The sequence below is a fragment of the Rhododendron vialii genome, chromosome 5a (genome assembly GCF_030253575.1).
Source record: "Rhododendron vialii isolate Sample 1 chromosome 5a, ASM3025357v1".
Lineage (NCBI taxonomy): Eukaryota > Viridiplantae > Streptophyta > Magnoliopsida > Ericales > Ericaceae > Rhododendron > Rhododendron vialii.
In genome coordinates, this window is record NC_080561.1 from 211,005 (window position 1) to 231,076 (window position 20,072).

Here is a 20,072-nt window from a genome sequence, read left to right on the forward strand (position 1 = left end):
GTACCAATTTTAGTACTACTCCTATGATTCGCAACAACACCATTTTATCAAATTTTATGAAATTGCTCCAATACTGTCCAAGTTTTTTTTTATCGGACCAAAGTTTTGTTTTGTTTTGTTTTTTTAGCAGACAGTCTACACACATACAATCTGTGCACAGATTGTGCACAGATTTTATTGTGGAGCCTACCACGGGTTCCACACAAATTATTTGAGCCGTTCATTAAATGTAAAATTATTTTCAGGGGTTCCCGTAAAAAATAATCTCAATCCGATACCCGTAGGTGCTTGATCCAATCATATAACTTTTCATTATCCAAAAATCTGAATGAAAAGTTAGATGGATGGATGACGCACCTATAGGTATTGGATTGAGTTTATTTTTTACGGAGACTCTTGAAAAAATGTTTTACATTTAATGAACGGCTCGGATAATTTATGTGGGACCCGTGGTGAGCCTCACAACAAAATCTGTGCACAGATTGCTGTGTGTAGCATAGTTCGGCCCTCTTGTGCTACGTGCACAGCAAGCTGTGCACAGCGACCTTTTTCTCCCGCCTCAGGTAGTGCAAAGATGATCGGAGCCGCTCATTTTGTTCAAAATATGTCGTTTAAAGTATGTGTAAAAAATAAGCTTCGTTCGATATCGTTAGAGGCATTAACAAAACACCCAAAATCACTTCACTAACGATATCGAACGAAGCTTATTTTTTACACATACCTTAAACGACATATTTTAAACAAAATGAGCGGCTCCGATCATCTTTGCGCGACCCGAGGCGGGAGAAAAAGCACAGCTGCTGTGCACGAATCATTTCTGGTTGATGGAGCACGAATCATGCCTCCACCGGAAGCGAACCCTCCTCCACCTTCTCCAATAGAGCTGTGACTCACACTCCAATCGAACCCTCCACCTTCGACCTCCGTCCGCGGCGGCACTGGACTGGACTACCCGAATCCATCCTGGGAGAGGGTTCCCTCCATATCCCTCAAACAAACAGGCCATAGTGTACCCTCTTTAACCGAGCTATAACGGCCTGTGGAACTAGTTGTATCGAATTTCCAACGGTGCAGCATGAGGAATGGTAGCAGAGAACCTGAGAGAGATATAGACACACAGTCACACTGAATCGAAGAACGATTGGGAGAGATAGAGCAAAGATCGATCCCCCTCTCACCCCATCCGTCTTGGATTGTATTCTCCTACCTCAAAATCGAAATCGAAATCGAAAATGGCAACAACCAAAGCAGCAGCTGGCGCTGGCTCCACAAGTCTTCCCAAGACGGGAGCCATTTCCAAAGGATACAACTTTGCTTCGACTTGGGAACAGGTTTCATACCCTTCTTATTCCTTGATTCATTTTTATCCTTCTCTTATACCTATTTTCTCATTTTATTGGTCCAAAGCACAGCAGATAAATGGAACACTAACTGTCAAAGAATGGTGAGAGAGCGCTCTAAATTATCAGTTACATGAACACAGACACAAGCAAAAGTATGTAGGTAATTACACAATTAAGAGATGTATACAACTCAAAACGAGAACGGATAGATCTCACGAATGGCGCTTGTGCAGAAACACGCACACAGAGTGAGATCTAAAACTGATCACATTCTGTTACATTAAACAAATATGAATTAAACCCGATCAATGAAAAAAAAAATTATGTGAATTGATTGATATACTCATAAGAGGGTAGATTTTCGATCTTTCTTTATTTTCCTGCTGTTATAATATTATACAACAATGCGGGTAGATGCATGCAATTAAAGGTTGCTCTTAGCATTTTTATAAAACTCAAACTTCTACTATATTATTTTTATTTGTGAGTTGTTCTCCCTCCAATAATAGTGCTATCATCTTATGTACCATATTTGGTTCTCATTATCAAAATTCATAATCCGTAGGTTATTTTTTATACTTCCGTCACTCCTTGTGCTAGTATACACTATCCTAACCCTTTGTTTTATCGTTTCTTGCTTTCTTTGTTTTATCTTTTCTAGTTTTCTTTTGGATTTGTAAAAATGTTTGACCTCAATTAGCTGATTAGGTTTTGCCAATCGTCCACAAACGTTTGGTAGAGTTTAAAGTTGGGTCCTCACCTCAATCTATTGTTGTTTGTGCAGAATGCCCCGCTCACAGAGCAGCAACAAGCAGCAATAGTAGCACTTTCTCACACATTTGCTGAGCGACCTTTTCCTGTCAAATTGGTGAGACTTTCCCTTGTGCATGATGCATTTTGCTGCTGTTGTGGATGCTTTGCTTCAGGGCAATAGTTTCATTCCAATTACCGGGCTTTGCTTGTGTAGTCCCAGGAGCATGTAGGTGGACAAGATAACGGTTTGTCCATTTCCACTAAGCACAGCACCATGGAAGAAACAGGGGAAATTGAAGCGGTTTTGGTCAATACAAATCAGGTTTTTCACCTTGACTTCTTGTCTCAGTCAATTCATTTACTGGGGCATATTCAGGAGCAGCAAACCTTAGCTCTTACTTTAAAACCGATGCCGGCAGGAACTTTATTCTTACATATGGTTGAGGAGAGGGAACAGAGATAAATTAAAGAGCAAGAACTTTTAGTATTGGTTGGATAATCTATTGTGCTTAACTTATTGGAAATGATCCCATAAAGAAAGTTTGATAAGATTTTCTCCTCTGGTTTTCTTTTTATTCTCTTCCAAGATGGAGATTCCAACAGGAGAAGATAAACTTTCTTTGCTTTTCTCTTCCTTTTCCATCCAACAAACACAACATGTCAAAGTGAATAGAAAGCTGGCACGCCCACTAACAATGATGTTTGGGTGGCCATTCACTTTTCACTTTCTCTGCCCTTTATGTTTGTTCACTCAATTTTTCTTGACATATCTTGTTTATTTGTTGTTCCCACCTCGTAGACGCATTATTGAACAGCCATTAAGTGGAGTGTGAGAAGATTTTGGTAGCAACATATAGTTCCTTTGGCATCTTGCATTTATGCTAAATTCTGAATGCTCTATTATAGTCCAGATTTAGGTATTTAACCATGGAACAAAAATTTATCTCTTGGTTCTACTTGTGTGCATTCTTGCGGTGCAGTTTTACAAATGGTTTACAGATCTTGAAGCAGCTATGAAATCAGAGGTTAGTAGCTGTTTCATGTTTTGAGATATTTGTCACCTAACAATTGCGTTATTGAATACCACTATTACAGCTGTTCCTTTTTACGCAGACCGAAGAGAAGTATCAGCACTACTTAACCAGTCTAACAGAACGCATACAGACATGTGATGGTATACTTCATCAGGTAAAGTATCTATGTAAACACTGTAACACATATGTTTAATAAGATACAATAATTCTTTACGTATTTTAGTTTGGCTATGGCTTCAATTCCTGCCTATTAGGTCAAGTCATAGTTGTCCCAAGGGGATAGGACAAGCCATACGATTTAATTAATTGATCTAACTTTTCTGTAGGTGGATGAAACCCTGGATCTGTTTAATTTATTACAGCTGCAGCATCAAGAAGTGGCAACAAAGACCAAGACTCTTCATGATGCATGTGATCGAGTGGTGTGTACCTCTTTATGCCCGACTCTATGCAAGCAACTTGATGGCCTTACAGCTCAGTTTTGGTGGGGGAAAGTACTGTGATAATAGAACTATTCGATGGTTTTTCTTGGAAAAATCTTGGCAAGCCTTTCTCTTGGACATTGATGCTTCATCTTTCAAGAGTTCCAGCATTGTCAATTTCATACCAAAAGTTACAGCTTGAGGTTTTCCAACTGTTGGAAGACTCATTCAAACATTTACTACAGGGCACAAACTTAGACCTCTGCTCACTAGGGCATTCCTTCAAAGCATGTCTAAATGATTGAGAAATGGAATAGGCTCCGCTTTTGTCTAGGATTGGATGTAGGCATGTAGCAACTTTGGGGGTTGAATACTATTCGTGTTGCATTTTTCGAATAATTTGGTTGGTTATTTTATTGGGTTTTTGGCTTAAGAAATTTGTTTATGTTTTTTTTTTTTTGAAAATGGATATGGCCTTGTTGGATGTCCTGGTTTGACTTGTTTTAGTTGCTTTGTTTCTGTTGCAGCTAATAGAGAAGCAAAAACTGATCGAGTTTGCAGAAGCACTTCGTACTAAACTCAACTACTTTGATGAATTGGAGAATGTATGTTTCGATCCTTACAGTACCTATGAGATTCATTTTCACGTCAATCCAACTTTTGTGGAAGCAACAAGTTTAAATTTGAAATTTCTAGCTTTCAGTCCAAAACAAGGATGGCATGACAAGTGTCCATTTGACATTTTGGGTTTCCACTTTTCAAAAGAGTATAAGGTAAAGAAACTGAGTCTACATGGTTTGTGAGCTTCGTGAGTAGTGCTCACGCACTAACTTTTAGGAGCTCAAGCAAACGTTTGAACGAATGCTTATGAGCTTGGTGAGTAGTGGCTAGGCTTGCTTACGCTAATTCTTTAGGAGCTCAAGCAAAGCATGACACATACCCGTCAGTCTTGAAGCCAAACTTGAACAAGTTCTAGATATTTGGCCCTGGGAAGTGTCAGCAGTATAATTGATTTCTTTGAACAACTATTAGATATATTCCTTGCTCTGTCTACATTCTATGGTATTAGGCATGTGCATGCACGTCAATCTAGGAGGTCAAGCATAGCTTGAACTCACCCTCCAATATTAGAACTCCAGCTTGAACAAGTACTAGATATTGGCCTGGCTAAGTATTAACATTATACTCAATTTTTTTGGACAACAACTAGTTACATGGCCTGGCTCTATTTGAATTTTTTAGTATTAGCCATCTGCACTTGCATAAGTAAATCTTGAGGATATTTTATTGTGCATACGTATGCAGGTTGCTACCAATTTCTATTCTGTGAATGTTGCGAGTGGAAACTTTCTCGCACTGCTCAAAAGACTAGATGAGTGCATATCGTAAGTCTTCTAGAGTCCATTCTTTTCTTGTAACTCTGTGGATCTGGCTTAATCAGTTTAGACGATGCTTATATGTTGCTGAAACTGTGGATTAAAAGGGTTTGCATTGTTAGGCTATAAATGTGTCATCTTTTTTTTGGTAAGCATAAATGCGTCATCTTGTGTTACCTAATATTGAAAATTGCTTGTTTCTTGTGAGCAGGCGCTTAGAGAACGATTGTATTGCTACCGTTATACTTTGTGATATTTATGTGAGCTACTGTTATATTGAGTATAGGTATGTTGAAAGCAATCCTCAGTATGCTGAATCCAGTGTTTACTTGGTCAAATTTCGACAACTACAGGTACCTGCAATTATATTATTGGTTGTCTAGAAAATGGTTAGTGGAAGATATCATTTTTTTTTCTTTTACTATGCTGGATGGTGCTTTTGTTGCCTTCAACATTTGCTTTGGATGTTAAAGTTCTAAAAACCATGTGCTTGCATGCTTTTTGGCAGTCTCGAGCACTGGGTATGATTCGTTCTCATGTTCTCTCTGTTCTCAAAAGTACTTCTTCTCAGGTAAAGTACCCTTGCAGAGCTGAAAAGGTTGTTATGTTTAAAGATGTAAAGCTCTATCATGCATTTGTTTCTTTCATCAGGTCCAGGCAGCAATTCGAAGCAGTAGTGACAGCAAAATGGCTGTTTCAGAGGGTGTAGAGGCATCTGTCATATATGTCCGCTTTAAAGCAGCAGCAAGTGAGGTAATGGTGTTCTCTTCTCATCTCTTTGGTTGTTTCTCAAGCTTCTATTTGGATTGTGGGAGGATTAGGCCTGGAACAATATTAGTTACTATATTGTGGGCATGTTTTTGCACAATTTATTTGCTTTGTATACTTCCAAAAAAGAATGAATGTTTCTACCTATTTGCAGCTTAAGCCAGTGTTGGAGGAAATTGAAAGAAGATCACCCAGAAAAGAATATGTGCAAATTCTTGCGGAATGCCACAAACTGTACTGTGAACAGCGGCTCTCCCTGGTAGGCTGGCAAAAAAATTTCCTTCTAGTATAATCATAACTCTCCCAAGTCTCCCTTAACTGTTAATAACTGATCTTTTTGTTTAATGTTACATAGGTCAAAGGCATAGTGCACCGGCGGATATCTGAATTTGCCAAGAAGGATAAGTTGCCATCATTGACTAGATCTGGATGTGCATACTTAATGCAGGTTTTTGAAATTTACACATTAGAAGTTTACCGGACCAAAATTGTTCTCTGTTTTGGGTAATGATAGGAAGCTTGAAGTGTGCTGTTTAAAGTTTGAGGCATGAACTTCCTAGATTGCTGCTTCTGGTTGTTTTCTTTTTCTTAAAAGAAGTTTGTTAATGTGCAAACTTCTTAGATAGTAGAGTTCCAATTCTATTACACATTAAAGAAGAGTTCCAATTTTATTAACAAAGGAGTGTCAAAGAAAGTAATTTATTCTGCTCAATTTGATATACTTTTTTATTTGATCTGCTAGATTTCCTATTGGAAAGCGGTGTTCTTATCGTTAAGCTTCTGTTACTGTGCTTAATCTGCAGTACCATTCTGTCGACAATTTCACTTAATTTTTTATGTAATTCTAGCATGGGGGGATCCGTAAGTTTAAGGTAGTGCAGGTAGTCGTTCAGAAAGTCCGCAAGACCCTTTTGAGGCTCTGAAAAGAAAAAGATGTAGTCAAGTTTGGATTAACAAGATCAGCCACGTGGGAGATAAGACTTATGCAGAGAGTAGCTAAATGTTGTCACTACATACTCAACCTTCCCATACAATATTCCAGTATGATAATGAACAACTTTTTAAGGTTGCTTATCTCCCCATGATGAGTAATCTCTCAACCATAATGTTAGCAAGTTTGGAAACAATATAGTTGCATAGTTGTCTCGTAAAATTCCTACATTTATATTTTTCCTTGTAGCTGTGTAGAGTACTAGAGTGGGAAGAAAGGTAACCCAAAGTATGTGTATCAACTAAGGGGGAAAACCTGGTTTAACTATGATCCCGACCCTTCAAAAATAGGAGCTAATATTTACAATCAAGCTCAGCGTTCGTCGCTGGGTCGACCACCTTCGAGACCTATTAATCGCCGATTAATCGGCTTGTAGCAATTAGTCAGGTTTTTATTTATTTATATATAAATACTCCCCAATGACAACTCTTATAAAAAATTGAACATTCATCTATCAATCCATCAACATCAATTGTTTTTCAAATATGACATAGAAATCTCTCCTTTACAGAAAACTGCAGCTGGTACTGGGTATGGGCCGTTCATTTATTAGTCACTTACCAATTATAATAACTTTATTTATATATACCAAACAATACTACACTTCATGTTAAGATTTAATAAAAAATATTACTACACTTTGTTTCCAGAATCACTAACGTGTCAATATGGGTATGGGCTTTTCAGAAAAAAAAAAAAAAAAAACTAATGTTCGAGGTCGGTGGAGACGTGGAGTGAGAGGAGATCTCGAATTTGAGAGAGAGAGAGGAGATAGGCGGCTCGGAGATCTCGTGTTTTAGGGTTTCACAGAGATATGACAGGTGACTCCGAGATTGATCAATCGATGACTGGGTGTTGAACAAGCCCTAAAGACTATGATTTGAAGCCCTTAAACTGGTATGAGTATATAACAGTTACACTCCTTAATTTTTCAAAATTATAGATTTTACCGCTATTAATCGCCGAATAGCCGACTAATCGCCAGTTAATCGCCGACTAACTCCGATTAACCTCCTGACCTACTGATTCAACCGACTAGGCATTACTCTAATTGGTTAGGCCAAATTTTCAATTAATCGGCGATTAAATCCTTCTTTTAGAACACTGAGTAAAAAAGAGATGAGGGCAAGATTTAGATTAATTTTTGTTTCGCTTGCAGGTATGTCAGCTTGAGCATCAACTCTTTGATCATTTTTTCCCATCTTCTGCAGAAGATATTTCAAGTTTGGCTCCTTTGATAGATCCTCTGTGAGTTCTTGATTATTTCATCTTTGCTTTCTCTCTTTTTCTTATTGTTCTCCTTTTTCCTACTCACATTGAACTCTTGTGTATAACTTTTAGTTCTACTCCAGCGTATAAGTTTTATCCCATCAATAATTTCTCCGTAGTTGGACCCTTAGGCCATGTTCGTTGGGGGGTTTCAAAACCCCTGTGCACGGTCTCCAATAAATTTTGTCTATCTCTCTCCACTCATTACTCTCAAAAACCTCCCTTAAAACCTCCAAACGAACAAGTTCTTAATGATTCAGAGGTGATACAGGCTGATCCGTCAATCCTTCCTCTTTGCTAGAGACTGAATGGTCTCCTTTAGCCAGCTTTCTTTACTAACTACCAAAAAATGAATAGGCATCATTAATAGTAGAAGGCACCTTGCTAAGCTGATACTCTCCTGATCTTTGTCGTCTTCATAAAGGTAGCATAGTGATGTACTCAGGATACGACCAGGACACTATACAAACACACTAAGATGGTGTTGCAAAGACCATTCCTTCTTTTAGAAACAGCTATAATCAGGAACGTTTATTTATGTTTATACATATACATTGTGGAAGATGAAGCTCCACACATACCATGTACTTATAATTCTGTTTCTATTTGCTTTCTTTCTTCATACATTCTTTTACTTTTATTCTTATGTTTTGTCCTTTTTACATGATGTCTGTTGTATAAGTCATGTTGCTGTTTTCCTCAAAAAGAGCAAAATTAATAAACCTCAAGACGTGCACGGTTTTCTCCTTGTTGCGGGCACGCCAGGACTGGATTGCAGTCCAAATTCCTATCTAAGGCCTGCGTGCCTCAAATCTGACTTCGTACAGAACGATCGTGTACGACCTAAGGGGTAGGGCCGTATGTGGTTCGTGGTTTGCCTTTAATGAAAAATGACTTAAAATTTCCCAACTGTTGTGGAAAATGGAAAGAAAAAAAACTGGACTAAAAGGAAATTAAACGAACTCCATTAACGGTTTAATGAAGTGGATTGATACAAGGAAATAAAATCTAGGCTGGGCTAGATTGGACTGAAAGATAGAATACTGTGCAAGAAAGTAAAGGTAATTGAAAGATAAATTGAGTAAGCGTTGGGCTTTGATGGTCGTGGACCCTTTCTAAGGTTGTCCATTCTGGTATTTATAGGCAAAAATTCCAGGTCTGAGCTGCTTCCTCCAGGCTTGAGAGCTGCTTGAGTTGTCTTCATGCACGGCCGCCAAGTGTCCTTCCTCAGGTTTGAGCTGCTTCCTCCCGGCTTGAGAGCTGCTTGAGTTACTTTCATGAATGGCTGTCACATGTCCCAAGCCTTGCTTCATGCTTAAGAATAACGGCTACAGGCCTGAAGGCCTTCTTTTTTGCACGGAAACTTGCCAAAAAGGAATCTTGGGCCCACCACAAGTAAAGGCCAAAACTTTTACCAAGCCTTTCAGCCATTTTTTACTCATAAGTCCTCCTTTGCGGGCCTTTTATGCTTCTAAATAGGTTCCTTTTGCATGAAGATTTAGGCAAAAGGGATTTTTTGGTACTTGTGTTGTGCACTCTCTTTTCGTCTAATAAAAGATCCAGCAGCCCTGATTGAGCTGCTTGTGCAGGCTTGATTGAGCTGCTTGTGCTGGCCTGATTGAGCAGCTTCAACCCTTCCCAAAGAAGGCAATTACTTGAAGGCCGGTTTTTGTTGACTTTGTCACCCTTGAGTGGTGGGGCCCTCTAGGCCTGACACAGTTATTCCATACTTCTCATTCCACCATATTCTCTTTAGACCTCCTCCTTATTGGGCCGAAATAATTCTAGACTTGATTAATCTGGGCCTTTACAAAATGGGCCCAGACCTGAAAAACGAATCTGGGCCTTTAATCAATTGGACTACATGGCCAAAGACCTGAAAATGAATCTGGGCCTTTATTGATTTGGGCTTGGACTTTGGCTCTGATTATGGCCCATTACTTCAAACCCAAATCTACCCAATCCCTAAAATTTAACTTGGGCTTTAACTAATTGGGCCATGCTTCAAAATAATGAGACCCAATCAATTTTCAAACTCTATTCAGCCCTTCCAAATTCAATTCGGCCCAATTATGGTCCACTATAAATTCGACCAATGGCCCAATTCAATCAAGGCCCAAAAATAACATTTTGGGCCATTAATCCATTAACAAATTCCTTTTTAGAATTTGGCCAAAAATGGGTGTAAACAGTTGGTCATGCCTATTGTGTTTTCTCATTGAAATGTTCTGAGAGACAATTGAGGTGTGTGAATTCCCTTACCAATATGGTTAAGAAAACCACCACTCAGATTGTGTTAGGAAGTGACCAAGAAGCACCGTTGAAGCTCCCTACATTATGCAGCGCTGTGAGAATCGTCCAAGAAGTGTCGGCATGCAACCTAAACATTGTGTACTTGAAGCTTTACGGATTACATTTTAGAGGCAGAATTATGGAGTAGAAAGGAAAGGCCGGTCCTCCGCAGTTGAATACAGTTGCTGATACTGGGAATTAAGCTCCCTTTGAATTTATTAGCCGCTTGTATTATGTGACTAATGTCTAAGAGACCATACATATTCGCATTAATTAAGGAGACTTTGTACGAGCTATAAGGGCACATTTTGCATTTCAACATAATGTATGCCCTGTAAATCTCGTTAGGACAAGCCCAAAAATGGTTCAAGGATCTAGGCTCCTAAAAGTTGTGATATATGAGATGACGGGATCTTTGATTTGTGTCAGGCTCCTTGAGAGGTGCTTAGCTTTTGCTACTTTACAGCATCTCGATTTATGTCTCTGCGGGTATGCAGCTTAGTCTTAGTTATACATAAGCATTAATGGAGAGAAATGGATAGTATTTGCATCTAAAGCAGTGAAGGTATAAGCGGCCATTTTCATAGTGATACTGTCTTGCCTCTGAAGTCCTATGAGAGATTCGATTGGTTCTTCAACTAGGGATTATGTTCTGTCACCACAAATAGCCTAGGTTAGATGAAAGTTGGTAATTGATTGTCTCTTGGCTCTTGCTTTCGATCCTCTTTTCTGTTCCCCTCTCTACATTCATTCATAAATGACTGAAAGTTATATTATCAGAAGAATTTCTGCAAATCTGACTCCATTGCAGAGACCTTATGTACACGTCATCAAAATGATTTTTTGATTCTGAAGCCCAAAACGATAAATGGGTTTCCAAGAGGGTATTCCTTTCCTAACCAAGCAATTACCATGTCATCGTTGCTGGACCAGAATACTATCTTGTAGCATGGACTTGACAAAAAGGCGTACCTAGTGCACGAAGCTTCAGCATATGCGGGGTCTGGGGAAGGGTTAATGCACGTAGCCTTTCCCCTTGCAAGCTGAGAGGCTTTCCCGTGGCCTTGAGGCCACAATGGGGAAACTTTACTGCCGCAAATATGTTGTTTTCCCCACCCTAAAGCAGGCTCTGGATTGAACCCTGTTATCTTGACAGTTTATCTGTTACACAAGAAAATTCGTATTTCGGTTTTCTCTGTGTGAGTTTGCCATTGGAGTTTTTGGTATGTTTGATTGCTTCATCTTTACCTATTATTTATGCTTCTCTGCTGTTAACCTACTTGCAGGTGTATGTACTTGTATGATACTTTACGCCCAAAGCTTATCCATGAAGCGAATCTTGATATTCTGTGTGAACTTGTGGACATCCTTAAAGTTGAAGTCCTTGGAGAAAAAGTTAATAGACGAAGTGAATCACTTGCCGGACTACGTCCAACATTAGACAGAATTTTAGAAGATGTTCAGGAGCGATTGACTTTCCGTGCTCGAAGTCATATTCGGGATGAAGTAGGTATCGCAGCTGAGAAGTCTTAGTTTTCTTTGTTCTTCAATATTTTTGCTTTGTTAAAACTCATGGGTTCTCTGTAGTTGTCCTATTACATTAAGCCAGCCCTAGAATTGGGTATGGCACTCAACTTTGGTTCTCTTTTCTTGCTGCGATCAAACACTTAGAGATTGACAAAAGAATCATCGTTAGGCTTCCTGCTCATGTGAAACAACTTGTAAGCACTGGAATGTCTGTATTCCAACATGGGGAGAAGTATCCTTATAAAATGCATCTAGGGAGAAATTTGCCTTCTCATCATAGTTTTATTCGTTCCGATAAGAGAAAATTAGTTTATTTGTTATCTTGTATGTGTGTGCGTCATGGATGCTCATTGATTACTGTACTTCAATGTGATGGTTACAGTCACTATATTCGTTGCCTTGTATTAGCATCTTTCTGAATCCCTCTCTCTATGTTTCCTAGATCTCAAATTATATTCCTTTCGGTGAAGATTTGGATTACCCTGCTAAGCTGGAGCAATCGCCTGAGATGAAACCAGAGGCTACTTCCGTAAGTCCAACCCTTCATTTCCTTGTGTATAATTGTGTGCTTATATTTGACTAATGCTCGTAGGTGGATTTTATATAAAACAAAATGAGACAATGGAAGTGTAGTTGTTTCCATTTCCTGGGCTTGGTTTGATATCATGGGTTTGCACAAAAGTTGCATGATATTTGAATGTCTACATGATTTGGTTATAGCAAATAATAGCTTTTGTCGCCTACAAGGAAATACATTTGCGGTATCTTGTTTGGTTTCAAGGGTCTGCACAAATTCTATTGGACTCCCTATTTGTTTTCTTCCTGCATTCAGAGGAACAGATTTCTAATCCAATTCTTGTGTTTTTTGCTCCCTTAAACATTTTTTTGCTGTATGTTTCTTTACTTTCTTTCGTAAAACAACTTATCATTCAACCTCGCTTAGCTCTGTGATGCTCTTATTAAATGCAGGCTGATGAAAACCCAGATGTTTTCAAGACTTGGTACCCGCCCCTGGAGAAAACTCTGTCATGTTTGTCGAAGTTGTATCGCTGTTTAGAACCTACAGTTTTCACGGGTTTGGCACAGGTTTTGGTATCTTTTCCCGCTAAACATCTCCTATGAGTCTCACATATCTGCTTGTCTTATTCAATTCTCTGGATTCGGTCTCTTACAGGAAGCTGTTGAAGTTTGCTCGATGTCCATCCAAGTAAGTGAGCTGACAGATAATTTCCGTAGGCAAACTTTAGTTATGGGAAGTTTTGCGGTGCATTGTTTTCTCTTGTAAACAGTAGAGAGGATGCGTCTTCACGTTAGCAATAGGATGACATATTCAAATTTGTCGTAATTATGGAAAGACTCGCTGCTTTCTTAGTATAATATAAGTTTACTCACGCACGCGCTCATACATGTATTAGGGCTGTCCATTGGTCGGGTTGGGCCCGGCCCGACTTTGGCTGGGTCATCCAAAAGCTGGCCCGAGACCGCCCGAACTATTGTTTGGGCTCCAACCGAAATGGTGGCCAGGTTGGCCGGGTATTTTGAGGCACAAACAGAGCCTCCATTTCTGATCCAAAAGAAAAAAAAACAAAGGAAGATAGTGATCCAAAATTCACATAGAAATTAGAAACAATATCAAAGATCAGAAACTCCACATGCAGATTCTCAGAAGATCGTATTCTCATCGGATAGAGTAAAATCGTCTACATTACACAACTAATGAAAAGGAGAGAGAGTGAATGAGAGGCCGCCGTTGGATGCGTTCGCGGGGTGGAAATTGGCAAATTCGTGGAGGTCGATGGCGCCATTGTCTTCCATGTCGATCTCCGTCATGGTGTTGTTGAGCTCCTCCAGTGATGTGTCTGCCTTGAAGCCAAGGGCTTTGGAGATGGATCGAAGCTTGGAAACGAAGATGTTTCCGTCGCCATTGGCATAAAAGTCCAACTCGAGGTCTGAGAGAGAGAGAGAGGTGATCAATTTGGGGGAGGAGGAGGCGTGAGGACTGGAGGAGTCCGGAACTGGACGGGTAGGGAATTAGGGTTCCGAATTCAATAAAAAAACTGCTCAAATCAAGCCCTTCCCGGTCTTTTTTTTTTTGCCGATTTCTCGTGGTTACCCTTAAAATCACGTTCTGATCACATTGAGCGGCTCAAATCATTGAAATTTGATCAGGAAAGGGGAGGTGCGGACCTAAGCTTAGGTCATGGATCCCTGACTGTATATATAGACACACACGTCGGTCGGGTCGGGTCACCCAAAAATTAATATAGTACATCCGACACCCGACCAACCACTTGCAAAATCTGACGAAACGGATCCGAACCCGACCTAAAAGGGTAATCAGATCCGTCCATTGTGTCCGTTTTTGGGTTGGGTCGGGTTTGTGGCCAGCCCTAACATGTATGAAGTATATTCTCTTATGCTTAACCTGGAACTTTACTAGTGTCCTTTGTAGTGACTAAGCTTTGTTATGCGATGCTCTGTGTTTGATTGGTTTTTGCTTTTATATGTGCAGAAAGCAAGCAAACTGATTGCAAAAAGATCATCGCCAATGGACGGACAACTTTTCCTTATTAAGCATCTCCTCATCTTAAGGGAGCAGGTTATGTTTTGGCATCTCGCTTTAACCTATATACTTCCTGCAAAGCATTTCATTATTTAACTCCTAACTCAGAAACTTTTCCTTCCAGATTGCACCATTTGATATAGAATTTTCAGTCACACATAAGGAACTTGATTTCTCGCATTTGCTGGTCAGTAACGCAGAACCTGAAGTTCTAAATAGAATGCATCATTGTGTTTCACCATTTCTTTTGTCAGGTTTAATTCCATGCTCTAAAGCTAAAGTAATCCTGGATTCATGTGGGGTGTTTCCCTTTTACGATTGTTGCACCACAAGTGAAAAACTTCCCTGCATGCATCTTTTCTTGACATGTAATTTTAGGAATTAGAATTGCAAGCATCTACCTCTGTCCTAATTTAATTGTCCTTTTTGGGAGTTCGTGCCACTTTTCAATTGATTATATCTTGTAATTTATAATGTTTTAGGTGATTTCGAAAACATTGTATTATAGAACAAATATCAAACAAGATCCATATTGGGTATAAAATTCATTACCAATTTTAAGATATAACTAGTTTTTTTATGTAGTTAGAATAGAACTGGGACAAGTAAATTAGGACGGAGGGAGTATAACATTCGCTTTTTAATTCATTGGATTATGTATAGATCTTTTTTTATTCATTTTTCTTATTGCCTGTTCTGACTTTAAATCCCCTCTTCTTGCTAGGTCTGGTAAACTTTTATATCAAAAAGTTGTGGCCAGGTTTACCATAGTTCTGCTTACTTTTGGGGGATGACATTGTTCTTGATGTTTAACGTGAAAGAGAGAAAATTGGGAAACACTAAGTGTTCCGAGATAAATCATTAGGTGTTGAAAAAGTAATTAAACCTGTATGTGTTATCATTAGGCTGCCATACGTTGATTCGTTATAGGACTTAATATGGGCTGGTTGGGACTTCAGTCGGTTACCAAAATATATGTTGTCTGTATGTAGACAAATTAGGAAACGCTTACAAAGAAGGAAATCAAATTTTAAAAATAGCTGCTTGATGTGTTTTGATGTTATGGGGACTGAAAGTAAATGGATCTGTGTTCTACTTGTGCTGGATCAGCAAATGTGTAGGAGATGTATTGGGCACTAAAAGCTTTTGATTTTGTGGGATTCTTTGCGTAAAACTTTCTTGAAGATGGTGTGTCGTCTACATATTGCAATGCTTGTCAAGATGAGTAAATTAGTTTGATTTACACAAGAATAATGGAAATTTCTGCATATTGATATTCCATTACCAGGATCATCTGCGACGAATTCTTAGAGGCCAGGCCTCGCTGTTTGATTGGTCAAGATCAACTTCCTTGGCGAGGACACTATCTCCTCGAGTTTTAGAAAGTCAAATAGATGCCAAGAAGGTATAAATCTGCCTTTCAATCGCTAATATTGTACTCGTTGACTTGACTTGAATCTCCCCTGGTTTAACACATCATTCGTATGCATTTGTTTTGAAAAGTTCAAGAAAATTACCCGCATCTTTGGATTCATTCCTGGGTCACAACAGTGATGTATATCTAAATCATCTTCTATGGTTTAGTCGATCACTAATGATGGCAGTCCATCTGAAGCCTAACAACAACGGCTTCATGTGTTCAGCCGCGTCCAAACCCACACGCGCGCGCGCGCACAAACTCACACTCACACTCACACAGGCACGAAGAAGATCAAGTAATCACAAGAAGAAAAGCAAACGGAGTTACCAGGATGAAGTAGAGTACACCAGATTTTATGACTCACACAAGTAATCACAAGAAGAAAAGAATGAGACGGAGTTACCAGGATGAAGTAGAGTACACCAGATTTTACGACTCACACAAGATTTCATTATCAGCAGGTATGAAGAAGTAGAGTTACAGAACGGCATTTTACAAGGTTTATTATCATCTAGGTTCAGCCACAATTTATACCACTAGGGTTTTATGTACAACAGAGTTGCCATATTACGTTAACTACTCCTAGAAGAAATCTTATTTGCATGCTTACATTTCTTACAAGGTTTTAGTCATCTTTCAGAAACATGTCTCTTGAGTTTATTTATTGTGAAGCATAATGATTACCCGCACTCCAGAAGGTAAAATAAACCATAGAAGCAGTGTTTTAAAAGGTGCACGCCTCGCGGGCTTAGGAGCTTATTCGAAGTAAAGCGCAGCCATAGTGCCTCCTCAAATACCTTGAGGTGAGGCACAGTACGCACACTTGAGGTGGGAGGCTCAAGATGGCTGCTCGTTTTCTGCTATTGGTATGGTAGTCAAATCTGATAATGATCTTGTCAGTAGCCTAGGATGAATATTGCTTTCCTCTTCTGAGTGATAGGGCTGACTAAATTAAAAAGTTATGCAGGATTGAGTGGAACCTCTTATTTTCAATGCTATTATTCAGTTCAAGGGATGTCAGTTTTTGTATTTCCTTCTTGTTAATGTTGCCTCATGTAGTGACTATATGTTAACTTGCAGGAGCTGGAGAAAAGTCTCAAAGCCACATGTGAAGAGTTCATTATGTCAGTCACGAAACTTGTTGTGGACCCCATGCTTTCCTTTGTTACGAAGGTTTGTTGTTTTTTACTACTGCCATCTTGTTGCAGACAGAACACTGTAACTTTTCTGTTTAGCGACACGTGTAGTATTATTTACTACTTAGGAAAAGCAACTTTTATGTTTAGCAACTTGAGGGACCAAGCCTGCTGGATATAGGCATATAGCCAGGAAGTCAAAAAAATCAGACAAATGGGGCAAGCATACAATTATTACACCACTTGGCACTTTGCCCATGTCAGAAATATTAGAGTATGAGTTCATCACAACCAGATTTATTTTTCAAGTGTCCCACCTCTGGTTAACAGTGATAAACGAAGTGCCAAAGATTAGTAATAGATTCATAATACATATGTTTGATAGTATTAGTCCTTCTCAACTTACAAAAGTGACATCATTAATCTTGCTATGTGGACAATCTCTTTGTCATTAGAATCACAACATTGTCTTTAAATTGGAATTTTTACTGTTTTTGGTTTTTAGGTTACAGCGGTGAAAGTTGCATTGTCCTCAGGCAGTCCAAATCAAAAGATAGAGTCCCCTATGGCAAAACCCCTCAAGGATCAAGCTTTTGCTACACCAGATAAGGTTGCTGAACTTGTTCAGAAGGTATGTTATGAAACTGAATGGCTCTTTTGCTGGATTGTTTAGAGACTACCCTGTCTGCTATGGCATAATGGAAGTAACATGTTTGGACAACATTGACGAGTGATGTCCCTTTTGTGATTTACATTCTGATGGCATGACAGAGACTTGTGCAAAGGCAGCAAAGCAATCAAGCTAATATTCCAAAGTAAAAGCTTTTATAGTTTTCTTTGTTTTTTGTTTTTTTGTGTGTGTGAATGAGCAGCTATAACTACAAGACTGTCAACAAAGGGCTCGAGCTTAAGTTCAGTTTATCTAATGGTATGCATCTCTGAAACAGGTCAGTGTTACGATTCATCAAGAGTTGCCAAGAGTGATGGCCAAAATGAAGCTATATTTGCAGAATCAGTCAACACGTACTATACTTTTCAAACCTATAAAGTAAGCATCTGATTGCACATTGTCTGTTGAGTAATATTCACTGCACTTAAGGCAGATTGTTCAATCTTAATGCTTTGATTGTCAAATTTAGTAGGTCATCTTTCTTATTAAAAAAAATGATCAGCATAACACCCTTGCAAATAACATGTGTGGCTGACTGAGGGAAAGGCTAGAGAACCGAGGCAGTCTTACTGGGAAAGAGTGACAGTAGTGAGCTTGCAGGTGATGGGTATAGACTGCAGATGATTGGAGATGGTTCGGAAGTTTCATGAGTCTTTTCTGTGTAGGAGAGGTCTGCCTAAGGGCTAGCCTGGTGTCGGGCATCAGTGGCCAACAATACGGAAGGAACATAGCTGTTAAGTTAGCCCTTGGTGGCACTACTGGAGAACTCTATAATAGGATCCTGAGACCATATCAATATGTCCAAGTAGGTATTCTCGGAGGTTAGGTATGCTTTGCTCTCCAGTGTGCTGTCTTTTGGTCAATGTCTTCCTTCCCTCGAGGAAGGGTATGTGAGGATCCTTATATGAACCCTTGAACCCATACCTCCAGTTGGTGATGAAATTTTTGAAGCATTGGATTGTATGCCAATGAGCAGCGAGCGGCACGAGGATGAGGGCACCCGTTGACAGCTTCTTTCAGATTCCTCACTTGAGATGAATTGATGCTTGGCCAAGGTCCATGTTTTTGGCACGGTCTTGGCTGACAAATGCCAAAGCTCCCTAGGAGGGTCGAAAATGCATTGGGCTGATGGGCCAACTGTCAACTCACAGGGCTGGCAAGTGGACCCTTTCCATGGTGATCAAGCAACCACGGACGTGCCGCATGGTGGGGTCTGGTTGGTGGAGGGGTGACCTAGCAGCCATGTGATGTTGTCATGCCACATGGCGTGGTCTCATGGGGGAGAAGGCAGCTGTGCAGCCCTTTTAATTTTGCCTCGTTTCAGGGCTAGACCTATGTGCCTAGTGTGTGCAGGCACAAATGCGTGCTTTTTGAGTTTGGTTTTTTTTCTTTTTAATGGTTGAACCTATTTATTGAGCCTTTCATATGCAGAGCTTTGAATGTGTGGTTACTGACCTCTTTGGATGGATACTGACTACCATTGTCAGTTTGCCAGGGTTTGTGTGTGTGTGTGTGTGTGTGTGTGAGTTGAGATGTATTTTGCTTGTTTCATGCTTTTGGGCCATTTGATTCTGCCATGTTTAATAATGCAATTTCTGTTTTATAAATATTCTCAAGGATGCTTTATTGAAAATTTTGTGTCATTTAGGAGCATGCAGTATAATTGGATTTGGAAGGAGGTCAATTGGACATATGTATTCTTATGAATTTTTGCATTCTGTTCTTATGTAGGAGCAACATTGTTGAAGCCCATACTCAAGTACTATCCCTCCTAAAATCAGAGTATTCTCACGAAGAGATACAAGGCATTATCAATATGACTTCAATACAGGATCTGCAACTGCAACTTGACAGCCTCCTATAGGATGCCTCTCAAGCCGTTGGTGGTTAAAAAAATTCCTATACTTCATCAATTTCATCATAGTAAACATAGAGTTGAAGTCTGCCACTAATAATTAGCATCCTGGAGGCTAGCTGATAATCGCCAAATATTTGTTGAGGACATTGGGATAAAAGATGTTAAATGGTGCTTCACATTTAAAGAAGAAAGCATGGACGGTCTCAGAAAATTTTGCACAAAAAGCAGATCAAGTGCCCAGAGAGTGGAAAAGCATAGAAGTACAAAGCTGATTTAATTATTCATTGTTGACAATTTTGAACAGACTGTTTAATTTGAGAACGACCATGTCAACAAATTCATGGACGCAGTGTATGCATTCTTCTTGTCTGTTCACAGCATACGTTGTGAATGATGTGTATTTTTATCGAAGGAATACTAACCCAATCCTCTTTCTTTTCAGAATGAATTCATGCCAGCATTTGCAGTATTATTATTCTGATGAAAAAATTAATACATGGGTTGTAATCAAGAAAAATAAGAACATATATACACGGATTAGCTACACACTTGTTGCAGGGATATCGTCCAACGAATTCCCAAGCCCTATAGATGTCTGTTGGTCGACATTAAACAACGGGGGTCATTCAAGAAATCCATCTACCATACGG

General features: G+C 39.4%; 1 protein-coding gene across 8 annotated transcripts; it reads left to right on the forward strand.

Moving 5' to 3' along the window:
- The first annotated feature begins 813 nt into the window (after positions 1–813).
- Positions 814–19,891, forward strand: LOC131326869 (conserved oligomeric Golgi complex subunit 3-like). 8 transcript variants are annotated; one of them, XM_058359770.1, is made up of 25 exons: positions 814–1,331; positions 2,128–2,211; positions 2,311–2,418; positions 3,077–3,121; positions 3,210–3,284; positions 3,457–3,552; positions 4,080–4,157; positions 4,858–4,937; positions 5,215–5,281; positions 5,437–5,499; positions 5,580–5,681; positions 5,851–5,955; positions 6,052–6,144; positions 7,847–7,935; positions 11,535–11,754; positions 12,218–12,304; positions 12,745–12,861; positions 12,950–12,982; positions 14,288–14,374; positions 14,463–14,525; positions 15,627–15,743; positions 16,839–16,931; positions 17,400–17,525; positions 17,842–17,942; positions 19,296–19,891. In XM_058359770.1, the coding sequence occupies exons 1-25, from the start codon at positions 1,233–1,235 to the stop codon at positions 19,426–19,428; spliced, it is 2,361 nt and encodes a 786-aa protein (XP_058215753.1). In that variant the 5' UTR covers positions 814–1,232; the 3' UTR covers positions 19,429–19,891. The 8 variants fall into 8 exon arrangements, with proteins under 8 accessions (XP_058215753.1, XP_058215755.1, XP_058215754.1 ...); XM_058359772.1 differs by lacking the exon at positions 17,842–17,942 and having other exon boundaries at positions 820–1,331; XM_058359771.1 differs by lacking the exon at positions 15,627–15,743 and having other exon boundaries at positions 820–1,331.
- The last annotated feature ends 181 nt before the right edge of the window (positions 19,892–20,072 follow it).

Bases quoted from the DNA above. Each gene is read 5' to 3' on its own strand.
- LOC131326869 (XM_058359770.1), top strand. From the start codon at position 1,233: ATGGCAACAACCAAAGCAGCAGCTGGCGCTGGCTCCACAAGTCTTCCC. The intron at 3,285-3,456 runs GTAAAGTATCTA...ACTTTTCTGTAG, and splicing joins GTGATGGTATACTTCATCAG to GTGGATGAAACCCTGGATCT. The intron at 7,936-11,534 runs GTGAGTTCTTGA...ACCTACTTGCAG, and splicing joins GCTCCTTTGATAGATCCTCT to GTGTATGTACTTGTATGATA.